This window comes from Pundamilia nyererei, unplaced genomic scaffold (genome assembly GCF_000239375.1).
Source record: "Pundamilia nyererei isolate P.nyererei 1_Seehausen unplaced genomic scaffold, PunNye1.0 scaffold00036, whole genome shotgun sequence".
In the NCBI taxonomy this organism is placed as follows: Eukaryota; Metazoa; Chordata; class Actinopteri; order Cichliformes; family Cichlidae; genus Pundamilia; species Pundamilia nyererei.
Genome location: NW_005187437.1, coordinates 884,704 through 896,359, shown reverse-complemented (window position 1 = coordinate 896,359; position 11,656 = coordinate 884,704). Strand labels below are relative to the sequence as shown.

General features: G+C 40.3%; 2 protein-coding genes across 10 annotated transcripts in view; one reads left to right on the top strand and one right to left on the bottom strand.

Moving 5' to 3' along the window:
• The first annotated feature begins 538 nt into the window (after positions 1 to 538).
• LOC102199065 (gamma-interferon-inducible lysosomal thiol reductase-like) lies at positions 539 to 4,272 on the top strand. Its single transcript, XM_005730225.1, has 7 exons — positions 539 to 846; positions 1,662 to 1,850; positions 1,944 to 2,015; positions 2,110 to 2,202; positions 2,645 to 2,797; positions 3,244 to 3,312; positions 3,399 to 4,272. Exons 1-7 carry the CDS (start codon positions 706 to 708, stop codon positions 3,456 to 3,458), a joined length of 777 nt encoding a protein of 258 aa, XP_005730282.1. The 5' UTR covers positions 539 to 705; the 3' UTR covers positions 3,459 to 4,272.
• Positions 4,273 to 4,365: 93 nt separating this feature from the next.
• The window catches only part of LOC102197099 (cAMP-specific 3',5'-cyclic phosphodiesterase 4D-like), a 105,514-nt gene continuing 98,223 nt past the window's right edge, over positions 4,366 to 11,656 (bottom strand). For all 9 annotated transcript variants that reach the window (XM_005730216.2, XM_005730217.2, XM_005730219.2 and 6 more), the window contains 4 exons: positions 11,476 to 11,630; positions 10,718 to 10,840; positions 9,708 to 9,890; positions 4,366 to 8,686 (listed from right to left, as the gene is read on the bottom strand). In XM_005730216.2, the coding sequence (XP_005730273.1) occupies positions 8,114 to 8,686; positions 9,708 to 9,890; positions 10,718 to 10,840; positions 11,476 to 11,630 (1,034 nt within the window). In that variant the 3' untranslated portion in view covers positions 4,366 to 8,113. The remainder of the gene's footprint in view (positions 8,687 to 9,707; positions 9,891 to 10,717; positions 10,841 to 11,475; positions 11,631 to 11,656) is intronic.

The following is an 11,656-nucleotide window of genomic DNA, read 5'->3' as shown; positions in this document are numbered from 1 at the left end:
CGCCAATTATTGACAGAGACAATGAGCAACCGTCTTACTTATCTGCTCTTGAACTCTCTTCACCTTTTAGCTTCTTAGTAAGTTCCAATGCAGTACAGATTCAGTGGTGTGCCTTACTCTTCAACGCAAACGTTATCCACCCTTTGATCTCAGTAAGAGCAAAAATAGCAGACTTTCTCGTTTATAGCCACAGAGATGCTAACGGTTAGCTTCAAAATTGTGTTCGTGTAATTGGTGAGAATTTAAAAAGGCAAACAAGTGGATCTGCCCATAAACAGTTCATAGAAGTTTACACATTACCAATTAATAACATCAAAATCCACAATCGAAGATGGCGCAAGATGCCGCCTTTCATCTTTCATTAGCTGTTTCTGCAAAGAAAAGAAGGGAAAAAAAAACAAAACGTCAACGCTTGCTCTGCGTTTCTTTTTTAAATTTTAGTTTAGTGGCTAACTAGTTAAAGCTGGATTTTTTTTAAGTAAATACTAATATATATTAAATCCTATCAAACTGTCAGCATTTTCAGATCATTATTTTGTTACTCCCTTATACTCCGGAGCCAGAAACGGTGATGTCCGAGGATTACTGAAGGCAGCATTCACACCTGTAGTCAATCAGCTGATTGGGCGGTTCCAGTGAGGAGCATCTTCGATATTCTCCGTCCTACTTTCTCAGATTTGTGTGGATTCCTTTGCAGATGCCAACATGAAGCTCTCGGGAATCCTGGCTGTGCTTTTGCTCGTCTATACTGAACGGAGCGGTTTCGGGATGTGTCATCCCAAACCGGCCTGTCGCTACCCTCCCTCCCAGTGGTGTAGGTCCCTGGAAATAGCGATAGAGTGCAGGGTAAGTCTGACCACACTGGGGGTCATCTATGCTCCTACTAGTAATTTTGTTTAGTATAGGCTAGGCACAAGTAAGCACAGCTGAACGAGATTTAAGAAGTTTATTCCATTTTTATACGTTATTCGTGTGCTTTTACTCAGAATGTAAAATGGTCCTCTCAGTATGAAACCGTCTTCTTAATGTAAACACTTTAAAGCAAAGGACTAGCAGGAAAACAAGAGGAAATGTTTAATATTGCTACTGTGCACCCAAATGGTATCATTCATCACTGTTGTATAGAGGACAGTTTTTGTGGAGTTGAAAGTTTCCCTGGTCTGGACATTAATAAGAGTCATGCCTCAGAAATTCAACACCAGAGGTTGTTCATGTGACTGACAGAGCAGCTTGAGGTCAAATCATGCAAACACCTAATCAGTTTAGAGAAAACAGAGTCTGGAGGAGGAGATGAATGTGCAGTGTCGCTTCCTTAGACCATTTTGAGCTTTGTCTTTTATTAATTTTAATCATTGTCCTTCCTCTTTATTATTTCAATAATGTAGAAAATGCTCAGAGCACCGAAGAGCTATTCTTTCCAGTTTTCCAATGATTGTGTTTTAAACTTTGCAAAATGGTTCAAGTCACATTTGTTACTTTTTTAAAAATTAATCCTTGTGCATGTCATGGAAATGTTCTTCAGCACTGAACTTGTATGTGAGCGTGTTTGATGAGCTTCAGAAAAGTGTTTTCTGTAAATGTAAATCATGTAAGTTATGAAAAACACTTTTTATTTGTTTTAATTCTTACTGAAATGGGATGACATCAACTCTGTTTTGTAGGTGGAGAAACAGTGTATGGAGGTTAATGCTACCAGGCCAAACCAGGCTGTCCCTGGAGTATCTGTCACACTGTACTATGAGAGTCTGTGTCCAGACTGCAGAGAATTTATCACTCAGCAGTTTTTCCCTACCTGGACAATGCTGCAGGACATCATGGCTGTCACACTGGTGCCCTATGGGAATGCTAAGGTCCATCAGTCCTTCCTCTGTTGATGCATGCAGCATTCAAAAACAAAAACAAATGTTTCACCTGAATAAACCTGGGCTTTGTTTCTCTTGTAGGAGCGTCGCTCAGCAAACTCTCCCTTCACCTGTCAGCACGGAGAGCCTGAATGCAGAGGAAACATGATCGAGGTTTGAACAGCTTAAACTTTGCATGTGGTTTTTTTTTTTTTGTTTTTTTGTTTTTTTCTGCTGGGTCTTCTAGACTGATTGATCTCTTCCTCAGGCCTGCATCCTCCATTTAACCGAACACTCTCTTGCATTTCACATCATCTACTGCATGGAGTCATCTGCAGATGTTCTGAGCGCTGCACAGTCTGTGAGTACCTTCAGAAAAAAATGTTTATTTGATATAAGGGTTGTTTTCATTTCCAGTGATCACGACTGTTACTGTGATAGCTGAGCTCATGGTCCTGAGGAGCCAGCACAGGCCATCAAGAAAATAACCCCCCTGCTAACCTGATTCACGTCCTCGGGAAAACTTGTATCTTGATGAGTTTATGGTCTCAATCCCTGGTTTCAAGTCTAATTGTATACAGTGTGATGTTTACTCTGATGCTGATTAAATAAAAACAACAAATGAAAGGAGAAAAGGACGGCCTACTCTGTAACTGAGGATTGTAACAGCTCCTGACATCAAAAAGCAGAAATGGCAATCACAAATGCTCGGCTCAAATTCTGAACGGACCGATAGGGGACATCACATTCGCTATGTCATTGCCCTTCTGCTTTTTCTGTTTGTTTTCTTTTTCTTTTCTCAGTGTCTCCGGCTGTATGCTCCCTCTGTGCCCTGGTCCAGAGTTGACTCGTGTGTCAAAGGAGATCTGGGATACCAGCTGATGCGTGCCAACGCTCTTATGACCAGAGCCCTGAACCCTGCACACACACATGTGCCCTGGATCACCTTCAATGGGGTAAAACGCAAGCTGAGATTTGTTTAACATACTGAGAGGTCTATCTGCTTCTCATTTTAAAAAGCTAGAATTTGAAATTAATTCTGAGCTGCAGAGAATATGAACTAACTCATGTTTTCAGACAAGGCTTGTGCATCTTTCTGCACTTCTAGTTTCTACAGTTGTTCAGAATACACCAAATCTGTAAGAGCTGAAGTGAAAAGATCTTAATTTTTTTTCTTTTAAAAGTACAAAAATCATGTAGTCCCTATCAGCTGCTTAAACTCATAACTGATATGACAAGGCTGAAATTATTACTGTGGACAGAGTTGTAAGTTTAAAATTCATAATTTGGGTTCAAAGTTTAAAAAGGAAAACTTAGATAATCAAATATTCCAAGCGAATTTAATACCTTTGGTGGGGTTTACAGAAGGAAATGCTGGGACTAAGTGCTGTCCTTATTACAGGAATACACAGAAGAGAATGAAGACAAAGCAATGTTGTCCCTTTTCCAACTGGTTTGTCATCTCTACAAGGTGAGTAGATGTATTTGTGAATGAAGTGCTTTGATTCAAACACAACTCTAGCGTCTGACTTTTTGTGCATGTTTCTGCTTCTACAGGGGGTGAAACCTCCAGCCTGCGCTGGAGCTCCGGTCCGGCTCGACAGAAGCTTCTGCTGAACATGAAAAATAAAGTTATATGTCAGTGCTACAGGCAAACAGCCAAATGTGACACGTTAAATTAGCCATACTAATGTTTAGTTTGTTTCAGTGTTGTCGTTAATACTATGAAAACGTAAGCATATAGAGTATTATAACTGTCTTGTGTAACAGAGCAGATAACTAAGTTGTCTTTTAATTCAAATATGGTTTATAATAACAAATGCAGCCAAACACAGGATAAAAATTTCCATATAATTTATTGGCATTTTCCACTTAAAACACCCTGAACTCCCGAGACTCTTTTGGCTTAAAATGCGAAACAAAAATAGATTTAATTTCTCTGACAAAAACATCGGAGTGGCAGGTGGATACATACTTGTGAAGTATACTTGATTTTTAGGCTCCAGAACATAAAATCAGACATCCTGTGTTACAGTACTTTGTATCGACAGACACATCTGAAGAATAAATATCTCTATAGAAGTTTGCACGACACAGAGGCTGAAAGAACAAGACTGCATGGACGTGGGTGGAGGCGGTGTCAGTGCAACACGGTCTCTGTGTAGAAGCGGGAACGCTTCCGCTCACCGACACAGATGGCGCTGTATGGCGCTGACGTCTTCCTGCAAAGAGCCACGGTGCTGAGTTTAACCTGCTGTAACTCCTCAGACTGTTCAGTGCTGAGCAAATTACACCTGCTGTCAGAAAACTGTTGCTGTATATCTACTAAAACTATCACAAAGGATAAAAATATGAGCTTTGAATTTGTTCATTTTTGTGTTACAATAAGAGAAAATAATGACTAACTGGAAACACATTATTTGTTGTGCCACATCTGAGAAAAATCAGTTTAATCTCAGAAGCCAAATTTTTGAATGTATTTTTACATTTTTGGACGATTATTCCTTAATTAAATGTAGTACAAATATAATAAACTTCTTTTGGGGGTAAAACCATTGTTTTTGCTCTTTGTTTGTGCTCTTTGATAATGTAGCCATGTGAACATTGCTACACTATGCAAAAATGTAACTAAAATAGGTTTTCTCCTTATAGAAAGCTGTTTGACTGGATCAAAACCAAAGGATCTTGACGAATGGCTGACAAACCAACTTTTGACACGATACATGTTTTTTGATGATGTAACAAAAAAAACTGACGTTTAAATGCAGTGTTTTGAAAATGTTTACTCTTCCGGGTGATGCTCAAAGGCTTTGAGGTTCACTGGCTTACATTCAGCCTGTTACACTCTAGATAATTATAAAACTAGCCAAATGCAGACACTTTTGTCATACGAAGGCATCTGTGGTCAGCTGGATACTGATATCTAAATATGCTAATGAGTAAAAATTACTGTAAAAACTGAACTGCTCTGATTGCAATGTGAACGGTTTAATAGGAGACACTTTTAATATGACATATCTACTCACAATTATTTTATTAGACCTCTAAACTGTCTTTAAATCTGGAGCCTTTGAAAAAAATCTTCTTTTGCACACTTTGTAAACGTTCTCAAAAAAATGTAAGTCTGGCAACAGTTTTCCCACTTTCCTCTTTCTCCACGGAAAAGTGAATGGAACAACAGTCTGAGGATCAGCATTTCGAAATCATCACAGTGGTCCTTTAGCACAAGGCTCAAAACGTTTATAAACCACGTAAGGCTGATCAATAAAGCTTACTAGCTGAAATAATGAAATACTGTTGGACTAGTGTTTTCTACTACTGCCTGACTGGGAAGTGCATCGTATATTGCGTAGTGCTTCCCGGTCTTTCTACCTCAGTGACGGCGACAAACACTGTTCTAGGCTGAATGTGTACTTGGTACAGAAAGACAAAGTCATGAAACACATGAAAATACACACATCCTCGAGTCTCAGCTATCTGATTAGGAAAGAACTGAACAGACGGATCCAAAGCTGCACAAAATCTATTGAATCGTTTGCCTTAAATACTGTTAACATGTATCATTTGTAAAAACTAACACTATAAAGTTAATGACTTTGATACAATCATCAGGTTAAAATCTCTAGTGTAAAAATGTACAGCATTGTAGGCTGGCAGGTGTTTGTGTGTTGTCAACACTTGTGGCACACATTTATCCCAGTCGAGCACTATCTACCAAATAAGAGCTGATGGAGCACAGTCTGTTTAGGATGAACTACAGGTGACTTGTTTCTGCCACCTGAGCTCTCTCTGATCTCTACATCGGTATCTGTCGGCAGGGTAGGAAAACACACCGCTGGGATTTTAGAATTCAAAGATCCTCGTTGGGTTTTTTATGGAAAAAAAAACAATTTAGAAGCAGCATCTTTAGTTCAGATGTGTAAACATGTTTTACTTTTGACTGAGGTTTGAAGGTTTGTGTGTCGAAACAACATTTTACCATTAAAGGATAAGGCTGGCATTTTTTACATTTTCTAAAATACCTACAAAAACAAAATCAACAGCAAGGGCCTCTTTTATAAAGTGCTCTGAGCTCAAGTATGATTTAATCAAACAGGTGTCAAAGCCTGTGATGAACTATGCTGCTGGTTTGTCTTCGCCGCTCTGTTCAGATCAGATGGTTGATGGCTCAGGTGCCCTCAACATCTAGACTTATAGCATGGCTGAAGCTTTTAAATTTCCATCTATCAGCCATTATAAATGCACACACTGATAGTTTGTTAAACATCCAAGTGGCTTCCTTGGAGGGAAGTTAACAGGATGCTCGCAGAATTTTGGTAATTCTATCTGATCTGAAAGACATGATGAATACACGTGTTACAGAAGTAATATAGTAGATTACTTGTTACTTTTACAAGAAACAAGCAGTGAATCTTAAATTTCCCTGGACATAAGCACAGATCTCCTCAATAATCTCTCTAATCTCTTATAAGCACTTTAATAAAATATAACTACAAAAACAACTACACAAATGTTGGTTTTAAAAACAAAACAAAACATTTGAATGAGCATAGAAGTTCACAGAGCTTCAAAACAGTAGTAGCTGTAGCTGCTGATTTTAATTGTAGCAGTACAGACAGAAATAATGTGACTGCATGAATAGTGTTTCCCAACAAACATGTGGGAGCCTTTAAAAAATGAACAGTTTCTTTGTTGGACACATTTTCATCAGGATGGTAGAAATAGGATTGAATGAAAACGGACTAAATTATAATTAGGGAGCATGTGCATCTATGGAACATCTATAGAACAGATGCCACACAATACTTTGTTATAGCAGTGGTTCATTGTTTGCTGATTATTTAAAAAAGAAGGTTTTTGCCAGCATTATTCTTTTATAAGAACAAATATTCAGAATCGGATTCAGTTTGGGTCTGAGGTGGGAGGCTGAGTTTTATATTTCACCTACAGTTGTTGGAGTTTGCACACCTTTGGACTGTCTCAAAACAAACAGATGCAGTCCTAGAATTCCAATATTATCTGACCGGTAGATGAATAGGAACTTTATTATTGTTGCACGCCATCAAATCCTTTGTTGAGACGCTAGTTTGTGAAAGCTGGTTAGTTTCCCGCCCTGCCTTCTGGTACCTTTAGTCAAATGCTTTGTACTGTGTTTTTGTGATCAGCAGGCCTACAGTGGGTGAAGCCCTTTTTTTGTGACTGAACAGAAGAGCTGAAATGGCCGAGACAGTAAAGTGCTACTGCGGACTGGAGGCACCCTGATTTAAAAAACCGAACAAAACAAATGCTTTTTAAGCACTTAACCACAGACGAGATCAGCTAATGTACAACAAGGAACAGGTTGAAAATCAAAACAGAACAATGACATCATTAAAAGTCACTACAGGTACAAAATAAAATAAAGCTTAAACTAATTATACAGGTGGTGTCTTATAGTATCAACAGGTGAGACTGGGGTAAAGTCTTCTTCAGTGTTCAGTTTCTGTGGTGCTACAAGCTGGTTTAAGTATGTAAGTTGCCAAATTGTTTATTAAAGGGTTTTGATTAAATGTAGAGACACACCATGGGTTAAAGTCTCATTTGTCCAGCTTGGAGGTAAATCAAACTGGAAAGACTGTTTGGGGTGGTGGTCAGGTTAGGGGGTACCCAGTACATCTGTGCTACATTAGATTTATGTTTCTCTTCATACCCTGAGGTTAAGGTCCACCGATTTTTCTCATTTACATCCCGTATTTGGTAAAATGATTCATCTCTCACATCATTCTTAAAGAAATCAGACTCACTTAATCCAACGAGGACTCAATAATTTTATACCTTAAACTGAAATTATGGTGCAAAATAATTTCCAAGACCCTGTCACACCACTGCGGTCCTCATTCGCTGCTCGCGTTCAAATGTCACAGTTATTTTGAAGGAAGACATTTCCTTTACCTTGTTACCTCTTGTTAGAGAACAGGCCTCAGCTTCGTTCTTCTTCCCAGAATAAACGCAGCAGTTTCGTTTTCTTTGTTTCTGTCTGGGACTCTCCAAACTGAAGCTATAACAAACCAGGATGGCCTATCAGGCACCCAAAGATAGGCAAAAACTATTCTCCCTGCTGAAAAACGAAACCTAAAACAGAGGGGGAACATTCCTCTGTTCTCCAGAGTGGGTGTCTCCAGTGTAAAGGGACTGTGGTGATTTTACAGACATTATTGGTAAAGGCTTGCCCTGCCTCCATCGACATACATCCAGCACCCGTGTCTCTCAGGCAGGGCAGGTTGTGCTGGTCATTATGTGCCCAAACGCAGGCAGGCCACTCCGTCGCCCTCCTGGCTCAGTTCTCTGTCCGTGTCGGCACCTTCCCGCCCTGGGGAGACTGGCGCTCTTTGAGGGCTGGGGCTCCGCACCGACATGGCAGCCAGGTTCAAGGTCCGAGATGGGTGAGGCGAAGGGGGACGGTACCTGCCGCTGCTGCTGCTGCTGCTGCGGGGGTCTGGGGAAAGAGATGGGGAGGAGGAGTCTCGGTGCCTCTCCGCAGCAGACTGAGACTCATTCTCTATGGGGCTCTCAAGGTCAGAATCTGCCTCCTCCTCTTCTTCCTCCTCTTCCTCCAGAGTTAATTCAAACTGGAACTTGTCCCCTCCTCCTCCTCCAGAAGGAATGGGTGCGCCTGCTCCCAAAGCTGCTGGTCCCACCTCAGCCTGGTGCTCTTCTGGGGTGGAAGGCGAGGGGCTGCGGGGGATCATGCTCTGGTACCACTCCCTGTTGTCCTCCAGCGTGTCCAGGATGTCCTGAGCGTCGGGGTGCACTAAGTCGGCCCAGGTCTCCCACAGCGGGTGCACAATGAAGTCAATGAAGCTCACCTGGTTATGATAGTAATGTTAACAATATTACAACAGCAAACGTGACAGGAGTACGATACATAAAGGACAAACAGGATCACGTTTGCAGAGTAAATACTGGAGAGGTGGTTTCAGGACACGTAGGAAGAATAACAAACTGTGCAAAAGTCTTGAGCCACTCCTCATTTTTTAAATATTTTTCCCAGAAAAATGGGAAATATGTGCAGCAATTTATAGAAATATTTTTAAATATACATAGAAATGAAGTATATGAGGCAGAAACAGATGAACAATCAGTGAGGATTGCTTGCTGTTTCAGTATTGTTGGAGGCTAATCCATGACTGATAGTGTTCGATTATGTGTTTTTCTTATCCAGGTGTGCTTTTACTGCATTGGCAGTGTGTTTGGGATCTTTGTAATGCTCAAAAAGAAAACCGGTGCCATTTAGACACTTTCCAGATGGTGCTGCATGATGGATCAAAATCTAACTTTACTTTTCTGTGGTCATAATTCCATCAATGCTGACAAGAGCCTCCATTGTGTTTTACAGATATTCACTGTGGCACTTTCTCTCATTTTCAGTCCTGTTCTTATGTAGTTTGGCATACCTCAGCTGTTCTCTGTGTTTCCCTTCCTTAAGAATGGCTTCTTGACAGCCACTCTTCCACTGCATCAGCTCTAGAGCCAGATGCATTGCACAGCACATCCATTTGAAAAGGTCAGGTTCAGGGCCTGAACTGAAAGTGAGTGAAAAAGCATCCAAATGTCTAAAGAAAAACTTTGAAAGACTTTCAGAAATCCTGGAGAACTTTTGCTCAAGAGCACTTTAAAAGTATTATAATAAAGTTTGCCTCCTTGGAAACAAAACACAAGGAAATGAGGGGTGGCTAAAGATATGCACAGCACTGTACTTTTAGATTCAACCTATGAAGGCGTATATATTAGCTCATTGCTTATTGTATTGCAATTATGTATGGAAGCATTATGTAGACAGGTTATTATGAGACTAAAACATCTGTTAACTTTGCCATCTGTCAGCACCTGACTCTTTTCTATGGAGGCGTTGTGTTTGTCACACATGGGGCTGATCTCCATGCCTCTATCCCGCTCCCTGTCTCCCTGGGTGAAACGCTCCTTCATGATGCGGTCCGTCCACTGGCGGTAAAGCTCCAGCGGTTTGGTTGGATTGCTCAAATCTGCACAATGGACCATGTTCTGCAGAACCTGGAAGAGAAAAACGCAGTCAGATGTGGCGTGTCATGCTGGGCAATGTTAGAGATGCAATGCAATCTCAACTGTAAAAAATAATCCAGAAAAAAATTCAGTTTGAAAAACATTTTGAGCTTTGGCAACAGTCACTCATAAAGCTAAGAAAGTTAGTTAATGTTACTGTCATTTGTTTTTTTGGGGGGTGTTAAATCTGTCCATTCAGAGCAGCAGTCCCTGCTGACAGTAAAAACTACTGTTTATTCAAACAAACTGCATTTTGTAAGTGCTGTCAAGGAGGTGGGGTATTTATTACCTCTTTTTTTTTTTTTTTTTAATAATTAAGAAATTACACAATTTATTACTTAGAAACAAGATGAACACAGAACAAAACAATACAGATTTTCATTGTACTGAGAGGTTAAATACCCAACTTTATTCTTTATTACTATGATCAAAACCTTTTACTTCCATCAGAACCTCAATACTCAGCAAAACTGTACAGATGTTATGACTTATCTGTCCAGTAGGTGGCAGCACCTTCACACAGACTGCCTGGTTTAAGTGCACGCTGTACAGCTGTGCACAGGTCAAAATGGAAACACGCTGACACCAGTGTCTTCGAGCCACTGCATAGTTTTCATCTGTCACATTGAGCAATTTTAGTACCAAAATCCTTTTTATTAAAGACCTAATGGTGAAATGTACAGAAACAACTCTCTTCTGCTCATTGCACTGAATGGACAAATGGTTTGCACATGTATATAATTGAAAAAATTCAACGTATAATAATTATTTTTAAACATATACTATTAAAGTGTTATGCCAGCAGGAGTTGCTCTAACCTGGATACGGTCAGAGTAGTTGTCTAGTAGAAGGACTCCCAAACTTGTGACTTTCTTGGTCTCCACCATTGTCTTCATGTCTGCCAAAAAGTTCATGTGTTTGGACATATCTGTGGCCAGCACCTACAGAGGACAGCAACCACACAAACACACACAATGCATTACAATTGTAAAGGTCTCATACTCAACCTAAAGATGACTTCCTTTTGATTACAAGGAAAAGGAAGGATAGATGCAGGAAGTGAAGTGTTGTCTTACAGTGCCTGGGTTACAAAATGTAATGCTGACAAAGCAAATGCACACAGGCTGTTTTATCATCTATCAGATTCACTGCAGCAGTCCTGAGCAACACCTGATCTCTCTCTCTCTCTCTGTGTGTGTGTGTGTGTGTGTGTGTCTGTGTGTACCATGTTTACATATCTTTGTGGGGACCAGAAATTTGAATGTTACTATGTTTGTGGGGGTTAGGGTGAGCGGCTACGGATTGCATTATGTCAATGTGATGTGCGACAGCAAAAATTATGTTTCTGAGTTCAGCTCACAACCTTCTGGTTTTCTTTGTTCTGTCCAGTTGTAGATGCGAAAAAAAGGAAGCTGCAATTTTGTTCTCAGGAAAAATATATTACCAACAAGACTTTTCAGTGTGTCAGCAAGCATTCACAAGACAAACAAAAAACTGAACTGAAACGATCACATTTCAAAGGGACAGTATAACTAATGTTATAATATAAATCGCATAAAAAGGGCAGCGCTCTCACCATGTCAATCACCATCTTGCGGAGAGAGTCTCTCTGTTTCTTGCTGAGGTTCTGGAAGATGTCACAGTTTTCCTCCTGCAGCAGTTTGAAGCCCACAGCGAGATGGTGGTTTTCCAAAACTGACGCGTCATTATACATCAGCGCCAGCTCTGAACCTGGAGAAACGGAGGTAGAAATCCAT

Excerpts from the sequence above, each read along its gene's own strand:
- LOC102199065 (XM_005730225.1), top strand. The coding sequence starts at position 706 with ATGAAGCTCTCGGGAATCCTGGCTGTGCTTTTGCTCGTCTATACTGAA. Across the intron at positions 847-1,661 it reads AAATAGCGATAGAGTGCAGG|GTGGAGAAACAGTGTATGGA; the intron begins GTAAGTCTGACC and ends TCTGTTTTGTAG. Across the intron at positions 3,313-3,398 it reads TGGTTTGTCATCTCTACAAG|GGGGTGAAACCTCCAGCCTG; the intron begins GTGAGTAGATGT and ends CTGCTTCTACAG.